Source organism: Ornithorhynchus anatinus, unplaced genomic scaffold, assembly GCF_004115215.2.
Source record: "Ornithorhynchus anatinus isolate Pmale09 unplaced genomic scaffold, mOrnAna1.pri.v4 scaffold_264_arrow_ctg1, whole genome shotgun sequence".
In the NCBI taxonomy this organism is placed as follows: Eukaryota; Metazoa; Chordata; class Mammalia; order Monotremata; family Ornithorhynchidae; genus Ornithorhynchus; species Ornithorhynchus anatinus.
In genome coordinates, this window is record NW_024396743.1 from 1,507,571 (window position 1) to 1,523,778 (window position 16,208).

At 58.9% G+C, this 16,208-nt stretch overlaps 1 protein-coding gene and 1 long non-coding RNA gene across 4 annotated transcripts in view; one reads left to right on the forward strand and one right to left on the reverse strand.

The window, feature by feature from the left end:
- SEC14L1 (SEC14 like lipid binding 1) overlaps positions 1-15,790 on the forward strand; it is a 34,945-nt gene extending 19,155 nt beyond the window's left edge. For all 3 annotated transcript variants that reach the window (XM_029056785.2, XM_029056787.2, XM_029056786.2), the window contains 15 exons: positions 2,156-2,305; positions 2,565-2,696; positions 3,043-3,171; positions 3,714-3,948; positions 4,987-5,096; positions 5,926-6,115; positions 6,961-7,049; positions 8,244-8,314; positions 8,860-9,031; positions 9,337-9,471; positions 10,918-11,052; positions 11,600-11,851; positions 12,629-12,807; positions 12,979-13,080; positions 15,147-15,790. In XM_029056785.2, the coding sequence (XP_028912618.1) occupies positions 2,156-2,305; positions 2,565-2,696; positions 3,043-3,171; positions 3,714-3,948; positions 4,987-5,096; positions 5,926-6,115; positions 6,961-7,049; positions 8,244-8,314; positions 8,860-9,031; positions 9,337-9,471; positions 10,918-11,052; positions 11,600-11,851; positions 12,629-12,807; positions 12,979-13,080; positions 15,147-15,162 (2,097 nt within the window). In that variant the 3' untranslated portion in view covers positions 15,163-15,790. The remainder of the gene's footprint in view (positions 1-2,155; positions 2,306-2,564; positions 2,697-3,042; positions 3,172-3,713; positions 3,949-4,986; positions 5,097-5,925; positions 6,116-6,960; positions 7,050-8,243; positions 8,315-8,859; positions 9,032-9,336; positions 9,472-10,917; positions 11,053-11,599; positions 11,852-12,628; positions 12,808-12,978; positions 13,081-15,146) is intronic.
- Positions 2,566-5,926, reverse strand: LOC120638193. The gene is made up of 2 exons (XR_005659715.1): positions 5,357-5,926; positions 2,566-4,945 (listed from the first exon to the last, which is right to left on the reverse strand). It is a non-coding gene; the product is annotated as an uncharacterized LOC120638193 (long non-coding RNA).
- Positions 15,791-16,208: the final 418 nt, after the last annotated feature.

Sequence of the window (16,208 nt, forward strand, 5' to 3'; positions counted from 1 at the left end):
GAAACTAAAGCCCAGAAAGGTGAAATGGCTTGTCACTGGTCGAATGGCAGGCAAGTGGCGGAGCCGGAATTCGAACCCTGATCTCCTGACTCCGGACTCCCTCCCCTCGGCCACGCGGCCTCCGACGGGGCTTCTCTCAGCCGAACTTAATCTCTGCTCTGCGACGCTGTCTTTTTTTCCCTCTTCACAGAACGGTGCCTGCTATTAATCTGTCAGGCGTGCCCGCCTTCCAGAGGCTGGTTAGGAACAGAAAAGAATGGCTGTCCGGCTTCCAGAGCGCAAAGTCTTTCTCGAAAGCAGTTGGGTGGGCGGAAGTGGGTGGAAGTGTGAGGAGTTTAGCCTTTGTTTCAGCTGCCCACCCCAGTTGTCTGGAATTCTGTTTGTGCTCTTGAGCCTTCTGACACGTTGAATGTAGAATCAGCGGAGTGCAGGCGAGAGATTGGAACAAATCCACTCTCCCTGCCACTTCCATTTTCTCGGTTCCAAACGAAGCCCGCTTGAGCATCTCTACTCTTTCCGGAAGCCTGCATTCCACCCAGTCCCTCTCAATTCATCCCGTGAAACCAATGCTGGAGGTGATGAAGTAATCATCTCCTTGAGCTCCCGCCAATAGCTCAGAAATAAGGGTTGGGGCTGGAAGGCCGGGGTGACGGTCCAGAACTCCTGGAGGTTTGATACTCCCCTTAGAAGTTCCTTTCTGGAGTTTTGGGGGGCCCTCACCCTGGTGGTGGGAGATCACTGCCAAAGATTTTTCTGGGCTGTTTTGTGGCCTCCTGGAACCTTTATTTTTTAATAAATTCGATACAGTCAAATAGTAGACTCTTTTCCTACCAAAAACAGTTCAGATGGAACAGATGTGTTCTCTGCTGTCACTGACGACTCTGTAATTATCTGTAGAAAGTGCCTCCCTCCTCCTCCTCCTCAGAGTCGCTTTGGCCCTCTGGGAGTTGCTTTTCGACATGGGGCATAAGCGGTTTGTAGAGTTGGCCTTTTTCTCCACAACAGGAACTTTCCATACCGAAGTTCAACCAAGAACCCCGCTCCAAGACCTTGAAGCGGTCCCTCCCTCAGGCGTTGATTGTCCCGATTTTTTTTTTTTTTTTTTTTTTAACAAAACCTCCTCCTACCGAGCCTTCTTCCCACTGTCTTAAAGCAGCCTCACCCTCCTGGAGGAAACTGGGTCGGCAGCCTGCGGTCCGGTCCCACCGGTCGGCTACCTAGCAAGAGGGGAGGGTCGGGGCCGCGTTGTGGGGGTCCACAGCCGAGAACGTCAGGCAGCAGAGCTGGGCTCTGGGTGCGGGAATTGGGTTTGGCTGAGGCTCCCAGTGCCGGATTGCAAGTGCATGTGTATGGTGATTTTTCAGAAATCGAATCGAACCTCCCCCATGAGCATCCATTCTTTGGGAAGCACTCTGCAGGGGGGAGGGTCTGGCCCCCATCCATTCTCCCCCTGCCTCAGGGCCTGCTGAGAAGGTGAGGTTCGGGGCCCACGTTGCTGTCCTGCAGCGAGGAATCCCGTCAGCCCCTCCAGCCCTGAGCAACGTCACGGCGACACCCGCAGGGGTGGGGTTTGGTGGTTTCCAGCCCATGGAGCCTCTGACTAGGCGGATCCTCAGCCCGCAGAGTCAGGGCCCCTCGGGAGCCCCAAGTCGGACGAGGCCGGTGAGGCCTTAAAGCTGCAAAGTGTCCGAGCGGCTCCTCCGCTGAAAATGCCCCAGATCGATAGCCGCAAGACCCAGAGCGCGGCCTAGGGGGAAGTCTGGGCCTGGGAGTCAGAGGACATGACTTCTCATCGTGTCCCCCCCCCCCCCCCCCCCCCCCCCGCTACCTGTCAACTGTGAGACTTTGGACATGTCACTTCACTCCTCTGGGCCTCAGTTTCCTCAGTTGGAAAATGGGCACTGAATCCCTGCCTCCCCCTTGGATTTGGAGCCCAATATGGAACAGGGACCATGTCTGACCTGATTGTGGTAAATACAGTGCTTGGCACCTAGTCGACGCATAACAAATACCACAGGGAATGAATGAGTGAATGAGTTAGTGGGGTGCGAGCTGTGTGTTAGAAACTTGCGCCTGCCCCTCCCCGGAAGCTCTCCCTCCCTCGCCCACCCAGCGGCAGCGGCCGAACCTTGCTCTCTCTCTGTCCGCTGTGCAGGCCTACGAGAGGAGGTTCCCCACGTGCCCTCTGATCCCCATGTTTGTGGACAGCGACACTGTGAGCGAAGTTAAGAGTGACGACGGGGCCATCCATGTCATCGAGAGGCGCTGTAAACTGGACATCGATGCCCCCAGACTGCTCAAGAAGGTGAGCTAACTGGGCTCTTGACTCCCTCCTTCCCTGCTTCTTTTTGATCTTCCTCCCTTCCTATGTTCCCCCCGTTTCCCTCCTTCTTCCGCCCTCTTTCCCCCTTCTTTCCCCCTTTTCTTCCCCCCTTCTTTCTCCCTTTTATTCCCCTTTCCCCCTTTCTTCCCTCTTCCTTCCTCCCACCATGCCCTCTGCCCGTCTGGCTTCCGTAGCCATCAGCACTTCTTCTGACCCGAAGTCTCCGGTCTGTCTGTCTTAGATTGCGGGAGTCGATTACGTTTACTTTGTCCAGAAAAACTCCTTGAACCGCCGGGAGCGGACTTTGCACATAGAAGCGTACAACGAAACCTTCTCCAACCGAGTCATCATTAATGAGCACTGTTGTTACACGGTGAGTCACCCGGGGCTGGGACCTGGCAAGACACATTCCCTGCCCTCAAGGAATCTGCAGTCTAATTGGGGAGACAGTCATCCAGTGAAAAATTGCTGAATAAACAGTGGCAGCAGGAGGAGAAACGAGGTTATCGAGCAGGATGAAATAGGGTAGAAATTTATCAGGGTGAAATAGATAATTGCAGGAACTGATAAATGCACATATATTTAGGTACATTTAATAGTGCTGAGGAAAGCAGCCACTTCCTCCTCCCCCTCCTCCTCCTCTCCATCCTCCTCCGCCCTCCCCTGCCTTTCTCCAGACCAAAGGCAATTCAGCCCCACGCTTTCCTTCCCCCTCGCAGGTTCACCCAGACAACGAAGACTGGACCTGCTTTGAACAGTCTGCAAGTTTAGACATCAAATCTTTCTTCGGCTTTGAAAGCACCGTGGAAAAGATTGCCATGAAACAGTACACCAGCAACATTAAAAAAGTGAGTTGGGGCCATCGAGGCTCTCTGAAGAGACGGCCAAAGTGGGCAGCCGGCAACTTAGGCGGGGACTAACCGAAAAGAGTCTCCGGTAGTCCCGAGTGTCCGCCGGGGCCCGGCTCCCATTTAGTTTGCCCGTCGACCACGGGCTCTCTGGGAGAGGGCCTATGGGAGACTCTCTCCTTGGGCATATTTTTGGCACAAGAGGGCAGGGCCGAGGTGCTCACTTTGGGGCCCGCTATGGGCTCAGCCCAGTATTGGCATGTGTTGATGTGCAGATCCTTTGCGTCAATGGTGTTTACTGAGCACTTTCTATGTCCAGAGCACTGTGCTAAGTGCTTGCGAGAGTACAGTCATGTCTTTGGACTTTTGGGAGGGAGAGGGAGAAAATAAAATCTCTGATGTGTGTGGACTGTTTCACCTCTCTCAATCCTCCATTCTGCATCTGGTTTCATTTTATGCATCACCTCGTAATCACCCTCCCCACCTGGCAAGGGGCCTTCGCTGTGTCTTCCCTGGCCTTGAAACGTGGCTTTGTTTTGAAGGGAAAAGAAATCATCGAATACTACCTGCGCCAGATGGAGGAGGAAGGCATAACGTTTATACCCCGCTGGACCCCCGCCCCTCTGACCGGTTCCTCCGAAAAGAGCGTGTCGTGCACGCCGCGGCCCGTGTCTCCCGCCATCAGCATCCCGGACCCGCCCCCGAAGGAAGGGCCGACGAGTGAGATGCTCAGCAGCTCGAACAGTCCCACCGAGCCTGCGGCAGGAACGCCAGACGGTACGTCTTCCAGACCTCGGCCACCCCCATCTGCGGCCGGCCGAGCTCGACTCCGATCCGGCCTCTCTCATGTCTCGGACAAGATCTGAGAGTTTCCCGTCTTGGCTGAAAAACCCAAAGCGGAGGCTCCTCTGGCCTGTGAGCTCTCTGAAGCCCGTCACCTCCCGAGATTCTCAGACAACTTTCCGTCCACCCTCTCATCCCCCGACGCTCAAAACAGATAGTTGGCCTCTCTGCTTCAAGGCCCTTTTTACAAATTTGACCCCGCAAGCTGGCCCGGGCATCAGACCATACGCCCGGACCCCAGCCGAAGCCGTGGCATCGCCCCAACCTGTCCTCGCCCAGTTAGGGCACCGGCTTCCGGGTCCCGGCTACAGCCGGGGAATCTCCCAAAGCCGCTCCCGCCGATCGATCGGCGACGGCTTCCCTAACTCGTTCGGCTTCCTTCCCGAGCGGGAGAAAGATTACAGGTCCCGGCCCGCGTCTTCCCCAGTGCTTCGGCCCACAGGAAGGGCCTAAAAATAATAATGATAGCTATAATATAGTAGTGATAATTATCACTTCCTCGATGAGAATTTCCCTCTGTGCCATCGCTAGAATTTGGTCACTTGCTACTTCTGCTTTCTCCCATTGGCCAATGTGAGGATGGGGGATTTGTGCCCCCTTTTTTTCCGTTGAATGAGAAAGTGCTCCGGCTGACGGCCTTGGCCCGGCCTCCCGAACTCGTTTCCTCTCCTTATGGGTATCTTGTTTTGCAGTTTCATAGCCAATGAGACTCAAAGGCCTCTCCACCCATGCTTGGGGAAATCCGGGTTGGTAACCGTTGAGCCACCGGGGCGAGGGTCGCCGCCTCGACGGAAATCGGAGAAAAGCATCTGGCCTGACCGAGCTTTTCCCTGCTGCCTTCCGTGCCGGTACCCTCAGTGGGAGGCTGGAGGGTAGGGAGCCTCTGCCGTCTGATGGAGATGGCGTATGGGGTTCTTCCCTGCCCGCGGGGCTGTTGGAAATCAGCAGCTTATCGTTTGCCTTTCGCCTCAGATAAATTGGATGCGGATTACATCAAGAGATACCTGGGGGACCTGACGCCCCTGCAGGAAAGCTGTCTCATCCGACTCCGACAGTGGCTCCAGGAGACCCACAAGGGCAAGGTGAGGGGACGGTCGACCCGGGGATGTGGTTCTCTCCCAACCGACTGGCCGGCCGGGCCCGAGGTGACCTCGCTGCCGCCGCGGCCTTCCGTCCCGGGAAGCCGCCTCCCTCTCCCCCTGCCGAGTACTATTGGCTGTTGCTTCCTCGAGGGGCTCCTCCCTCCCCGTAATCGATAGGCTCCTCATCTCCCGGAGCGCGGTGGGGAAGCCCTCTCTCTGGGAGGAGCCCACCGGTTGGATGGGTCCCATTCCACACGTACCTGAAAGTAGCGAGAGGGTCCGTGGCCCGGGGCCCCACCTGCCGGACAACTGAGCCGGACCAGCTCCTGGGACCGTTACCTTACCCTCCCTCTTTCGGGGGGCCAGCAGTCCACCAGTCGACTCTGTGGAAATGAAGAGATCCGGGGGGTGCATTTTAATGCGGGGACTCTCTCGGGCCTCCTTCCTGGTATTTCACCTCGGGTGAGGCAGAGATAGTCTCTCAGCCCCCCGGAACGAGCGAGAGAGCCGAGGGGTCGGGCCGGGGGAGCGGAGGGGCGGCCCCGGGATCCCGGAGCAGGCTCCTCCTCTGCTTCAGCAGGGATTGGAAACCCTCCCCCTTTCCCCCCACGACCCTGGGGCGCGGCAGGCCTCGGCCGCTTTTCGGATGCGATCCGCCAGCGTGGGTCGTTGCCCCCCAACCCGGGGGGGCCCCCGATGGTGAGCTCCGTCTTCCCAGGGATCGCTCACTGCTGACTCGTCACTCTTGACCACGGATGGGGGCGCCCATCGTCTCCCCCTCCCCGCCCCCTCCCGACACCGAGTCTGAAATGCTCCCCTCTCCGGGCAGATCCCAAAAGACGAGCACATCCTGCGGTTCCTACGGGCCCGGGACTTCAACATCGACAAAGCCAGGGAATTCCTCTGCCAGTCTCTCACGTGGCGGAAGCAGCACCAGGTGGACTACCTCCTGGACACCTGGAACCCTCCCCAGGTCCTCCAGGACTACTACGCGGGAGGCTGGCACCATCACGACAAAGGTGAGGGGCCGGGGCTCGGAAACGAGGCCCACGCATCGTCCGGTCTGCTTCGTGACCATCCGTCCCCGGCCTGAGGTTCTTTGCCTTCCAGGCAGTTCTCCAGGTGGTCAGTCAGTCATATTGAGGCCTTACCGTGTGCAGAGCACTGTACTGAGCGCTTGGGAGAGAGCAGTAGAACAATAGAAGAGAGAGATTGCCTGCCCACAACGTGTTTACAGTCTAGAGGACAAACGAGGACATCGCGTTCTGTTTGTGGTTACTTGCTGACAGCCCGCAGAGAAGCAGTGTGGCTTAGTGGAAAGAGCACACCTTGGGAGTCAGAGTTCTCATGGGTTCTAATCCCCGCTCTGCCAATTGTTAGCTGCGTGACTTTGGGCGAATCACTTCACTTCTCTGTGCCTCAGTTCCCTCATCTGCAAAATGGGGATTAAGATCGTGAGCCCAACGGAGGACAACCTGATTACTTTGTATCTACCCCAGCGCTTAGAACAGTGCTTGGCACATAGTAAGCGCCTAAAAAATACCATTTATTATTATTATTCAGGAGCCAAGGGAACCAGGAAACGGCTGCTACTCCGAAAGCCGGGATGGGAGTGTGGGGGTGGGGGAATCACCCAGACAAAAGTTTGGATCCCATTAGAGCGGGAGCTCCTCGAGGGCAGGATTTGCGTGCCTTGCCTCAGTCGTGCTTCCCCTAGGGCCCGTTGCAGCGGCCGTGCACCCCTTAGGGTTCCGCGAGTGCCATCGGCCCATTGGCCGGTCTTCATCAGGGCCCGGGAGGAGCGTCGGACCCCTCCCCCGCCACCGGGATAACACTAACGGTCGACGTTTCGTCCTCCATTTAGACGGCCGCCCCCTGTACGTGCTCAGGTTGGGGCAGATGGACACCAAAGGCTTAGTTCGAGCCCTCGGAGAGGAAGCCCTGCTGAGATACGTAAGTGTCCGGATGCCGAAGCAATTCCGTCGCCCCACTTGGCCCTCCGAGGCGAAGCGGGAGCCACCCGATCCCCGGGAAGGTTTCTTTTCCGTTAAAGCCGCCCGGGTCCTCGGCTCCCAAGGGGCGGTGGGGCGGCCTTCTTCGGGGGCGGATTGGGCCGGGCCAAAGGCAGGCTGGCGGAAAGAAAAGTCTCCTCGCCGGCCGTTCCTGCGGGTCTCTCGCCCAAGCCGTCGGTGCAGCCTCTTGGCGGGGACACCCGGTTCTCCGGCACCCATCTTCCTCCCCTCACTCATAACACAGACAAAAATCCTGTTCCTCCAGGGATCCTCCCCCACTCGCTCTGTGAATATGAAGTGTTCCCTCCTCCTCTTCCTCTCCCACCCCAGATCGTCCCCGGCCCACGTCTTCCGGCCGATTGGGTGCCTGCTCTCCTTGGGTGGGCCAAGAAACTGTTCTTGTTCCCTTTGGCAGTGCGGCATCACCTGGACCCGTTCATGTGACTGAAAACAGTCCAGATCCAGGACTTGTGGGGAGGGTGCCTAGGTCCAAGGAGAGGGGTGGCTTTTGGGCGATCGTTTTTCTGAAGAAAACTGTGCGTTTGGCCAGAGGCGGCCCAGGGCATACCTGACGCCAGGCATCTTCGCTTTATTTGACCGGGTTTGAGCTAGGCGTGCAGAGCAGACGTCCGCGGGGCCGTGGACGGCTCGTTTCACTCCCGAGGCCGCGTGACCCGCTTCCGGGGCCGTGGCTCGGCCGCCGAGGGGGCGGCTCTCAACCGCCCGAGCCCTGCCGGTGGGGACCTTACCTTCCGACCCTCCTGCCTCTTCTGCTCGAGCCCCCGCCCTGCGATGTCTGACCCCGGTGAGCTCGACCAAGACCGAGAACCGTTTGCCCGGCGCCATGCTGGAAGCCCTTGAATGAGTCAGGATGTGTGAGCACTGGGCAGAAACGGATAAAACGCGCGACTTTGTCGGGTTCAGCGAGGGCAGAGGCTGCCCCGTCTCAGCCCTGGAACCTCGGCTCCAAGATTCGGGTCACCCTAACGTGCCCGCTGGCTCCTTACCGAAGGGCGGCCGACCGTAGCCCTCAGCCCACCCAGCCGTCCAGATCGTCTCCCTCCTCCCGCCCCCCACCCTCTCCTAGCCGAATTTCAAACCAGCCTCTCTGTGACTGTTCTGTGTCCGTACCCAGGTGCTCTCTATAAATGAAGAAGGACTGAGGCGGTGTGAGGAAAACACTAAAGTGTTTGGTCGACCTATCAGGTAATCTTGGACTTGGGGAGCTAGTCTCCCTAAGTATGAGGCCCCTCTGAAGTGGGACTTCTGAATTTCCAATGAGGCGCTGGGTGGAGGCCCGGGAGAGCATCCTAAATGAGAGTGAGAATCAGAGCTGGGAGGGATTTCCCTGCCTCTGTCTTCTAGGCGGGTGAATGTGTTCCCCACTTAACGCACACGTGTGCGCGTGTGTGTATCCGTGTCTGTCCCAGTCTTTGAGCATGGTTTGGTGTGCGATGATGACTGGGGAGCTGTAAGTGAAACTCTGGGTGACCAGTTGTGTGCTCATGGGGAAGTTGGGGCCCGTGGGGAAGGGGAAGGGACAAGGAGGTAGAGGAGGGGGATGCCGTCATAGGCGTGAGGAAATCCGAAGCTGGGTGGGGTGGAGTTGTGGAAACTGGGCTGAGAGGCCGGGCGGTCGGCCGGCCGGGCTCTCGAGGGAGAGGAGCGTTTTCGGTCAGCTACAGGGCGGCGGCCCCTTGGCAGCCTCATTGCCCCTCGGCGGCTAACGCTTCTCTCCTTCCCGCGGCCAGCTCGTGGACCTGCCTGGTGGACCTGGAGGGGCTGAACATGCGGCACCTGTGGCGCCCAGGCGTCAAGGCCCTGCTCAGGATCATTGAGGTGGTGGAGGCCAACTACCCCGAGACCCTGGGTCGCCTCCTCATCCTCCGCGCCCCGAGAGTGTTTCCGGTCCTGTGGACCCTGGTGGGTCTGCGCTCCTGACCCCGGCCGGGCTCCCGGGCCCACGCTCATGGCTGCCGGAGACGCAGCAGGGAGCGGGGCCGGCGGCGGGGAGCTGGGGTGGGGGTACCTTGGAGGAATTCCAAAGGGGGGAGGAAGAGAAGCGTCCCCTTCCTCCTCCTCCTCCTCTCTCCCTTAGTCTGGCCGGGCTGGGGGACACGCCGGGTGGCACCAGGCAGACCCGAAACCTCCCCGCGGCCTCGGCAGCCGCGCGTTCGGGGAGGCGGCCGGTGACTCGAGGGCTCTGCCGTCTCCCCGTCCTCCCGCAGGTCAGCCCTTTCATCGACGACAACACCCGGAAGAAGTTCCTTATTTACGCGGGCAACGACTACCAGGGTCCCGGAGGCCTGCTGGACTACATCGACAAAGAGATCATCCCGGACTTCCTGAGCGGAGAGTGCATGGTGAGGGTCTGCGCGTCGCGGCGCCCGGGCCCTTGCCCACCTGGAGCCATCCCGGGCTGGGCCGGGCTCCCTTCTGCTGCAGCCCCTCGTCTCCTGTCTCACCGCCCCCTCGAAGTCTCGGCTTTAACCGGCGGCTTCCCACTTGTTCGATTCCCTTTCCACTTGAGCTCTTGGGCCCCCAGAGAAGAGGGCAGACCTCGGGGTGGCCGGAGTCTGGGGCAACAGGCCTGGGGTGGAGGGGGAGCCCCCGCCCCCTCCTCCCCCCGCCAGTTAGTTACGATTCCATTAATGGCATCGAAGCACCCGGTCCAGGCCGACCCCCGCGGCGGTCTGTAGTAATAGTAATAATAATTACGTTGATTGTTTAGCACTTGCCATGTGCCAAGCACTGAACTAAGTGCTGGGTTCGATACATGAGAATCGGGTTGGACAGAGTGCCCGTCCCATGTGAGGCCTACAGTCTAAGTAGGAGGGATAGCCTACTGTCTGCTGTGCTTTAAGGACTCCACTATATCCATTACAGTGTGAGTAGGAGGATACAGGACGATAGGATCCGGGCGCCAGAGAGGTGTTGGGGACTTAAAGTGTTGGGGAATCCCTTGTTTTTCGGGCCAGAGGAGGAGTCTTGGGTCCTTAAATAGAAGCTCCCCAAAGAAATGTTTGAGCTTTTTGAGATGATGCTCTTCCGGCCTGACCCTGAGCGAGTTCGTCCCCGGAAGCCTTTGCTCAAAGAGGAGGAGGGTCTCGCCAGCCACTGCCTTCGCCCCGGAGTCCATCGGCGTGGGCGGCTTTTGGGGAACCGTGCCGAAGCAGTCTGAGTTTAAGGGCCTCAGGCCGGTAGGCCGTGGTATCCACAGGGAGGACCACCGCCCTGGGGAAGGGCGCCTCTTTTGTACCCAGGGGACCCAGAAGCCAGCCTGTCCTCCCTGCCTCTGATGGGGGCAAGTGAGAAAGGATCTGGTCCAAGTGCTTGGCACACCTCCTCTCCAACAGTCACGTGCCTCACGGAGCGGGCCGCAGCCCTCTCCGTGGGTCCCCCGCACTTTCCCAGTTCTCAGGGGTTGCCGTGCCCGTGACCTCTTTAGGTCAACCAGAATGCCGACATTGAATTGTTACCTGCGCCGTCTTCGGTAACTGAGCGTGGGAGCCCGGGTTTCTCTAGTGCCGGCTGAGCGGCGGGGGACTGCCTTCACCCACTCACCCGCGGCCGAGCGCTCCGGTTGGAGCCGCTGCCCGAAGATTTTGGGCAGGTCCGGATGTTAAGCGGCTGGCATTTCCCACTCTGTACCGTGCTCGGCGCACTGCTCTGCAACAGACACACGCCACCGGTCAACTGTTGTTTGTCACCGTCGCTCGGGCCCGGGGCGAGCCCAGGCGTACCGCGGGCTGCTGCGTCTGAAGTTCGAGGAGTGCTAACGCCTCTTCCCCTGTTCCTTGCCGCTCCAGTGTGAAGTCCCCGAGGGCGGGCTAGTGCCCAAGTCCCTGTACCGGACGGCGGAGGAATTGGAGAACGAAGACCTGACCCTCTGGACGGAGACCATCTATCAGTGCGCCAGCGTTTTCAAAGGCGCGCCCCACGAGGTGCGGCTGCCGGACGAGGAGGCGGGGTTGGTCTGAGGCGCGGCTAGTCCCGCGGGCGGGCCCCGCTCTTGCCTTGAGAGGGCCAGACAGTCATTGGAATGGCCAAGGCAGCTGCCGTGGCCCCAACCGCTGGGAAGAGCCTTCCGGTTGGGCCCCTTCCACCCAAGGAAGGGGCTGGAGAGGCTTGGGGCGGGTGGGGGGAGGGACTAAATTAGTGGTCAGTGGGGCCGGGAACAGTAAGTTGGTGGAGCAGGCCCTGGAGGGGAGCAGGAGGAGTGCTCGAATCCCCCCTGCCGCCCCTACACCCCAACACCCCAGCCAGCCCAGAGCCCCAGTTCCTCTCCTGCTGTTCCCACTCTACTGCTCCACTCGAGGCCTAGCTCAGCCTCCCGGCCTCCCCCCTACCCTGGAGGAAGAGCGGGGGCCCCCCTCCCCAGGTAGCGTGGCCACGGGGGAGCCGCGGCCCGGTCTTCCGGCTCCCGGAAAGACCCGGGGGGGTCTGTGCCGAGAAACGTCTCTCAGCGGAGCGCCTCTGGACTCTCCCCAGATCTTAATTCAGATCGTGGACGCCGCCTCCGTCATCACTTGGGATTTTGACGTGTGCAAAGGGGACATCGTCTTTAACATCTACCACTCCAAGAGGTCCCCGCAGCCCCCGAAGAAGGACTCCCTGGGAGCTCACAGCATCACGTCGCCGGGCGGGAACAACGTGCAGCTGATAGACAAAGCGTGGCAGCTGGGGCGGGACTACAGCATGGTCGAGTCCCCTCTGATCTGCAAGGAAGGGGAGAGCGTGCAGGTGACGGCCAGAGCGTGGTCCTGGGGGGCGCGGGGGGCTTAGCACAGTGCTTGGTACGTGGTAAGTGCGTAACAAGTACCAGCGTTATTAACATCATTCTGGGTTCGGGCAAGGCCCGCAGTGAGTCGATCCATCAGTGCGGAGTGTCGCCTGAGCGTCTGCTAGAATAATAAGGAATAATTATGGTATTTAAGTGCTTACTGCGTTCCAAGCACTGTGCTAAGTCCCGGGGAGGATACGGAATTGTCAGGTTGGACACAGACCCTGTCCCACAAGGGTCTCGCGGTCTAAGTCAGGGAGAAGAGGTGTTGAATACCTTTTTAAAGATGCCAAAACTGAGACCCAGAGAAGTTGAGACTTGCTCGGGGTCACAGCCGGCAAGTGGCAGAGCCGGGTTTAGAACCCAGGTCTTCCGATTCCCGGGTTCTTTCCACTAGTTCATGCTGCTCGCTCTGTGCAGAGCACTGTCCTGAGCGCTTGAGAGAGTCCAGTAGAGTTAGTGGACACCATCCCTGCCCTCAAGGAGCTTCCAGTCTAGTCGAAAGTTTGGTACGGTTCTCATTAAATGAGGCCGAGGGGAACCTGCTGGAAACTGGCCCGGGGCAGCCAATGCCAAGCTCCTGTAATTGGGGGGCAGAAAGGCATGGTGTTTGGCGTGTGCCCATGGCACCTCTGCCCCGTGGGCAGCACTCGGGGCGCCCAGCCTCCTAAGCTCCAGCGGCGGGCCCTGCCCCCGCCCCCGCCTCACACCCGCGGCTCTCTGGCCGCCCCCCTCAGGGCTCGCACGTGACCCGCTGGCCCGGCTTCTACATCCTGCAATGGAAGTTCCACAGCATGCCGGCCTGCGCCGCCACCAACCTGCCCCGCGTGGACGACGTGCTGGCTTCTCTCCAGGTCTCCTCCCACAAGTGCAAGGTCATGTACTACACGGAGGTCATCGGCTCCGAGGACTTCAGGTGCGGAGCCGCTCCCGCCCCCTCCGCCCTCGGCCCTGTTCTCGGGGCTCCTTCCGGGTGGGTAGGGGGGGTGGGAGGTTGTCCCCTTCGGGTGGGCTCGCGCCCTAGCGTCCGGGCTCTGACCCGCCCCCCCCCCCCCCCCCCCCCGCATTTCTCCCCGCCTCACCCCAGGGGCTCCATGACCAGCCTGGAATCGAGCCACAGCGGGTTCTCTCAGCTCAGCGCCGCCACCACCTCGTCCAGCCAGTCCCACTCCAGTTCCATGATTTCCAGGTAGTGCCGCCGCCAGGTGCCCGGCGGGACCTCCTCGGAGAAGCCCCCCCGCCCGGCAGCGGGACCGGCAGTGACTCTGGCCCGGAAAAACGCCCTCTAGCTAAGCCCCGCCTGCCTGCCGGGCGGAGCCTAAACGGGGCGCTCGGTCCCCGGGCCTGACTCTGAGGACAGGTGGTCCTCACCCGTCCCCCGCCCCCCTGACCCGAGTAGCCATAGATTTTGTAAATGGTGTGCACAGAATCCAACCGGCACAAGGGCTCTGGTGAAAAGAGAACAGGAATTTGTATTTCGCTGATTGACACGGATGCAAAAAAGCCCCATCCCCCACACCCTTCCTCCCGAGCCCCTCGGGAGCGCCTTCAGTGACTGAATTCCTGAGGGAACCTGCCGAGATGTCCCGATTTCTTCATCTCATCCCGAGCGGGAGTCGGCTGGCTCGCCTCCCGCAGCGTCCCTCCCGCTGACCTTCGAGTTGTTCCCCGGCTGAGGGATCTCTCCCCACCGGCCCCCACCCCGGAAAGCTGGGATGCCCCCCCGACCCCCACCCCATCCTCGGCGGGGGTGGAGGGAAGCCCGCGGGGGTCACACGGGCGGTCAGAGACCGTCCCCGTGGTTGGAGAGTGGACTTCTCTTGTCCCTCGGGGAGCGCGCCCTGCTCCTCTCCCAGGGGGCCGTCTGTATCTTGACAAGGGGCGGAATACCCCTCCTTTCCCCTTCTCCTCTTCAGTTCTGGAATTTTCCAGGGGAGAAGGAGGGGCAGCACCACCCCCTGCCTCTGTGCCCCCCCCGGTCCCCTGACACACACAGTCCTCCCAGCCCCTCCTTCCCTCCCAGAGCCTCTGGCGCCCGAGCGACCGCCCGGGGTTTCCGATTTCAGGCCCGAGCAAAGATGAGAGGGATCCTGACCCTCCACATTCCATCTACTCGCTCCCTCCCTCGCTCTCTCGCTCACTGGAAGAGACCAGATTTGGAAACGTGGTGCAAGCGGCCGGAGGCCCGAGATGCCCCGGTTGGCCCTTGGCCTACCTCAGTTGTGGGGGACGACTGGGACCCCCCACTGCTGCTCGCCAGCAGGCCCAGCCCACCGTGTGCTTGCTTGACTGACCATCTTGAAAATCGCCAGGCTGGTGCAGGAGAAAAATTGAGATGTTTTAGAGCAGAGATTTTGGTCCAGGTCACCCGGGAGGCCTTCATAAGAGAAAATTGAGATGGGATCAGCTTGGGGCTTTACACTCAGAAAAAGTTTTAAATGACCTAGGGCAGGAGCGCTTGTTTTTAAAATCTCGTCCTCACCGCCTGTGGCGGGAGCCGCAGCTAACTCACCGCCCCGACCTGAGGCGGCCGTGAAGGAACTCGCTTAAATTAAGAAGTTCAGAGCATGTTTATTCTGTAGAAATCGTGCCCGTTCGTTCAAAGCCCCCTATCTGGGGACGTGGTAGACGGGAGGAGTTTTGTTTCCAAAACGAAGACATCTCTGGCCCTGGGGCTGCGAGAAGTGTGGTGAGGGAAAGGATGAGGGGTGGGAGGAAAGAGAATTTGTGAGGGATTGGGAGAGGTGGGAGCTGCGAGGGGGGAAATCGGGCGCAGGAGCAGAGCATCCTGGTCCCTGACAGTGGTGCATTGCTCTCTTCCCAGGGGAAGCGGGCTCACCGAAGCCATTTTGGGGGTTTTGGTTGACGAATGTCCAATCTTCTAGAGCCCGTCTCCAGTCGAGGGGCCAACTGCCACCTTTCCCTACCTCGCCCTCCCCACAGAGTCTCATTTCCAGAAAGCACAATAGGGCTGTTCACATCCGGGGCATTTGGGCCTCTTTTTCAGATGAGCACATCCTGTTTTCCCAGATACAAGGGCCTGAAGATGGTCCCTTTCTCTCTCTCTCTCTCTCCTCTTTCTCCCCATCTTTCTCCTCTCTCCCTCTCTTCCCCCTCTCAATTCTCCCTCTCACTCTTTCTCTTGTTGTCTCATTCTTCCTCTTCCTGTGCTCTCTTGCTTTCTCCTGCTGTGTCTCTTCCTTTCTGTCCATCCCTCTCTCCCCCTCTTTCTCTTCCTTTCTCTTCCTCTCTCAGATGGCGATTTTGCTGACAACGGCAGAGAAAATGCTCCACTCAACAGTCCACATCTGCCCAGGGATGTTTGTAGGAACAATTTGAATTTCAGCCACTTTCCCCCCCAAGCCTGAAGATGTATTTTTTTAAAGTTTGCTCAGAAGTGGCACTTGTTTTCGGTATTTCCTCTTTCTTCCTTTCCCCCAGTAGTCTAATACATCTTGAAAAGCCCCGAGCACATTTGCCGCACAAATGCTTTTAGGGTTTCTTCTTGAGAAAAGCAAGATCCAATTCTCTCCTTGAGAGAATCGTTGCGGGCAACACGACTTGTTTATGCGGTTTGAAAGATGCCTGTTGAAAATCTGGACCCTCTCTCCTTTCCTGGTTTCTTTTTAAAAAATGTGATAGAATTACCACCGGCCTCACTCCTCCTCCTCGATGATTCCGTTTTGCTTCGTTCTCTCTCCCCCTCCCCCCACACCTCCCCGGTCTCCATGGTCCCAGTATCTTTAACCCACCCTCCTCCCTGATTTCATTATTTGCATATCAAATTCTGTAAATGTTTTGTAAACATATTACCTCACTGTTGGTAATAAGATACAGATAGTCTTTAAAAGATTTTTTTATTGTTCTCAATAATAAATGTGAACAGTTTGAAAAAAAAATGCACGGCAGCCTCCTGGACTCACTCTCCCTCGCTTAACATCCCCAGGTGGGACAGCTAGTCAGAAAAAAGTATTTGGTGAGCCCTCTCACTGGGCATACGAGATGACTTCCTTGCCTCAGGGGAGACAGGCTTAAAAATACTACAGACGAGGTTTTGGGAGGAAATACATCGACTGGGCAACAATTAATCGGGACATGTGGGCTGAGGGAAAGAAGGAGCTGCGTGTATGTAACTGGTTGTGGGAGGTCGATGGGTTGACGTGACTTGGGTTTAGGGTTGTGGGGAGGAAGTAAGTTCCTCTGGCCTGGAGGGGGAGGGTCCTCCCCCGCCACACTTGATTCAGCTGCTGCAGGGCCAAGCACTTGGCCCTCGAGCTGGAGCAGCGTTTCTCTTGGGGGTTTCGGGAGGGAAGTGAG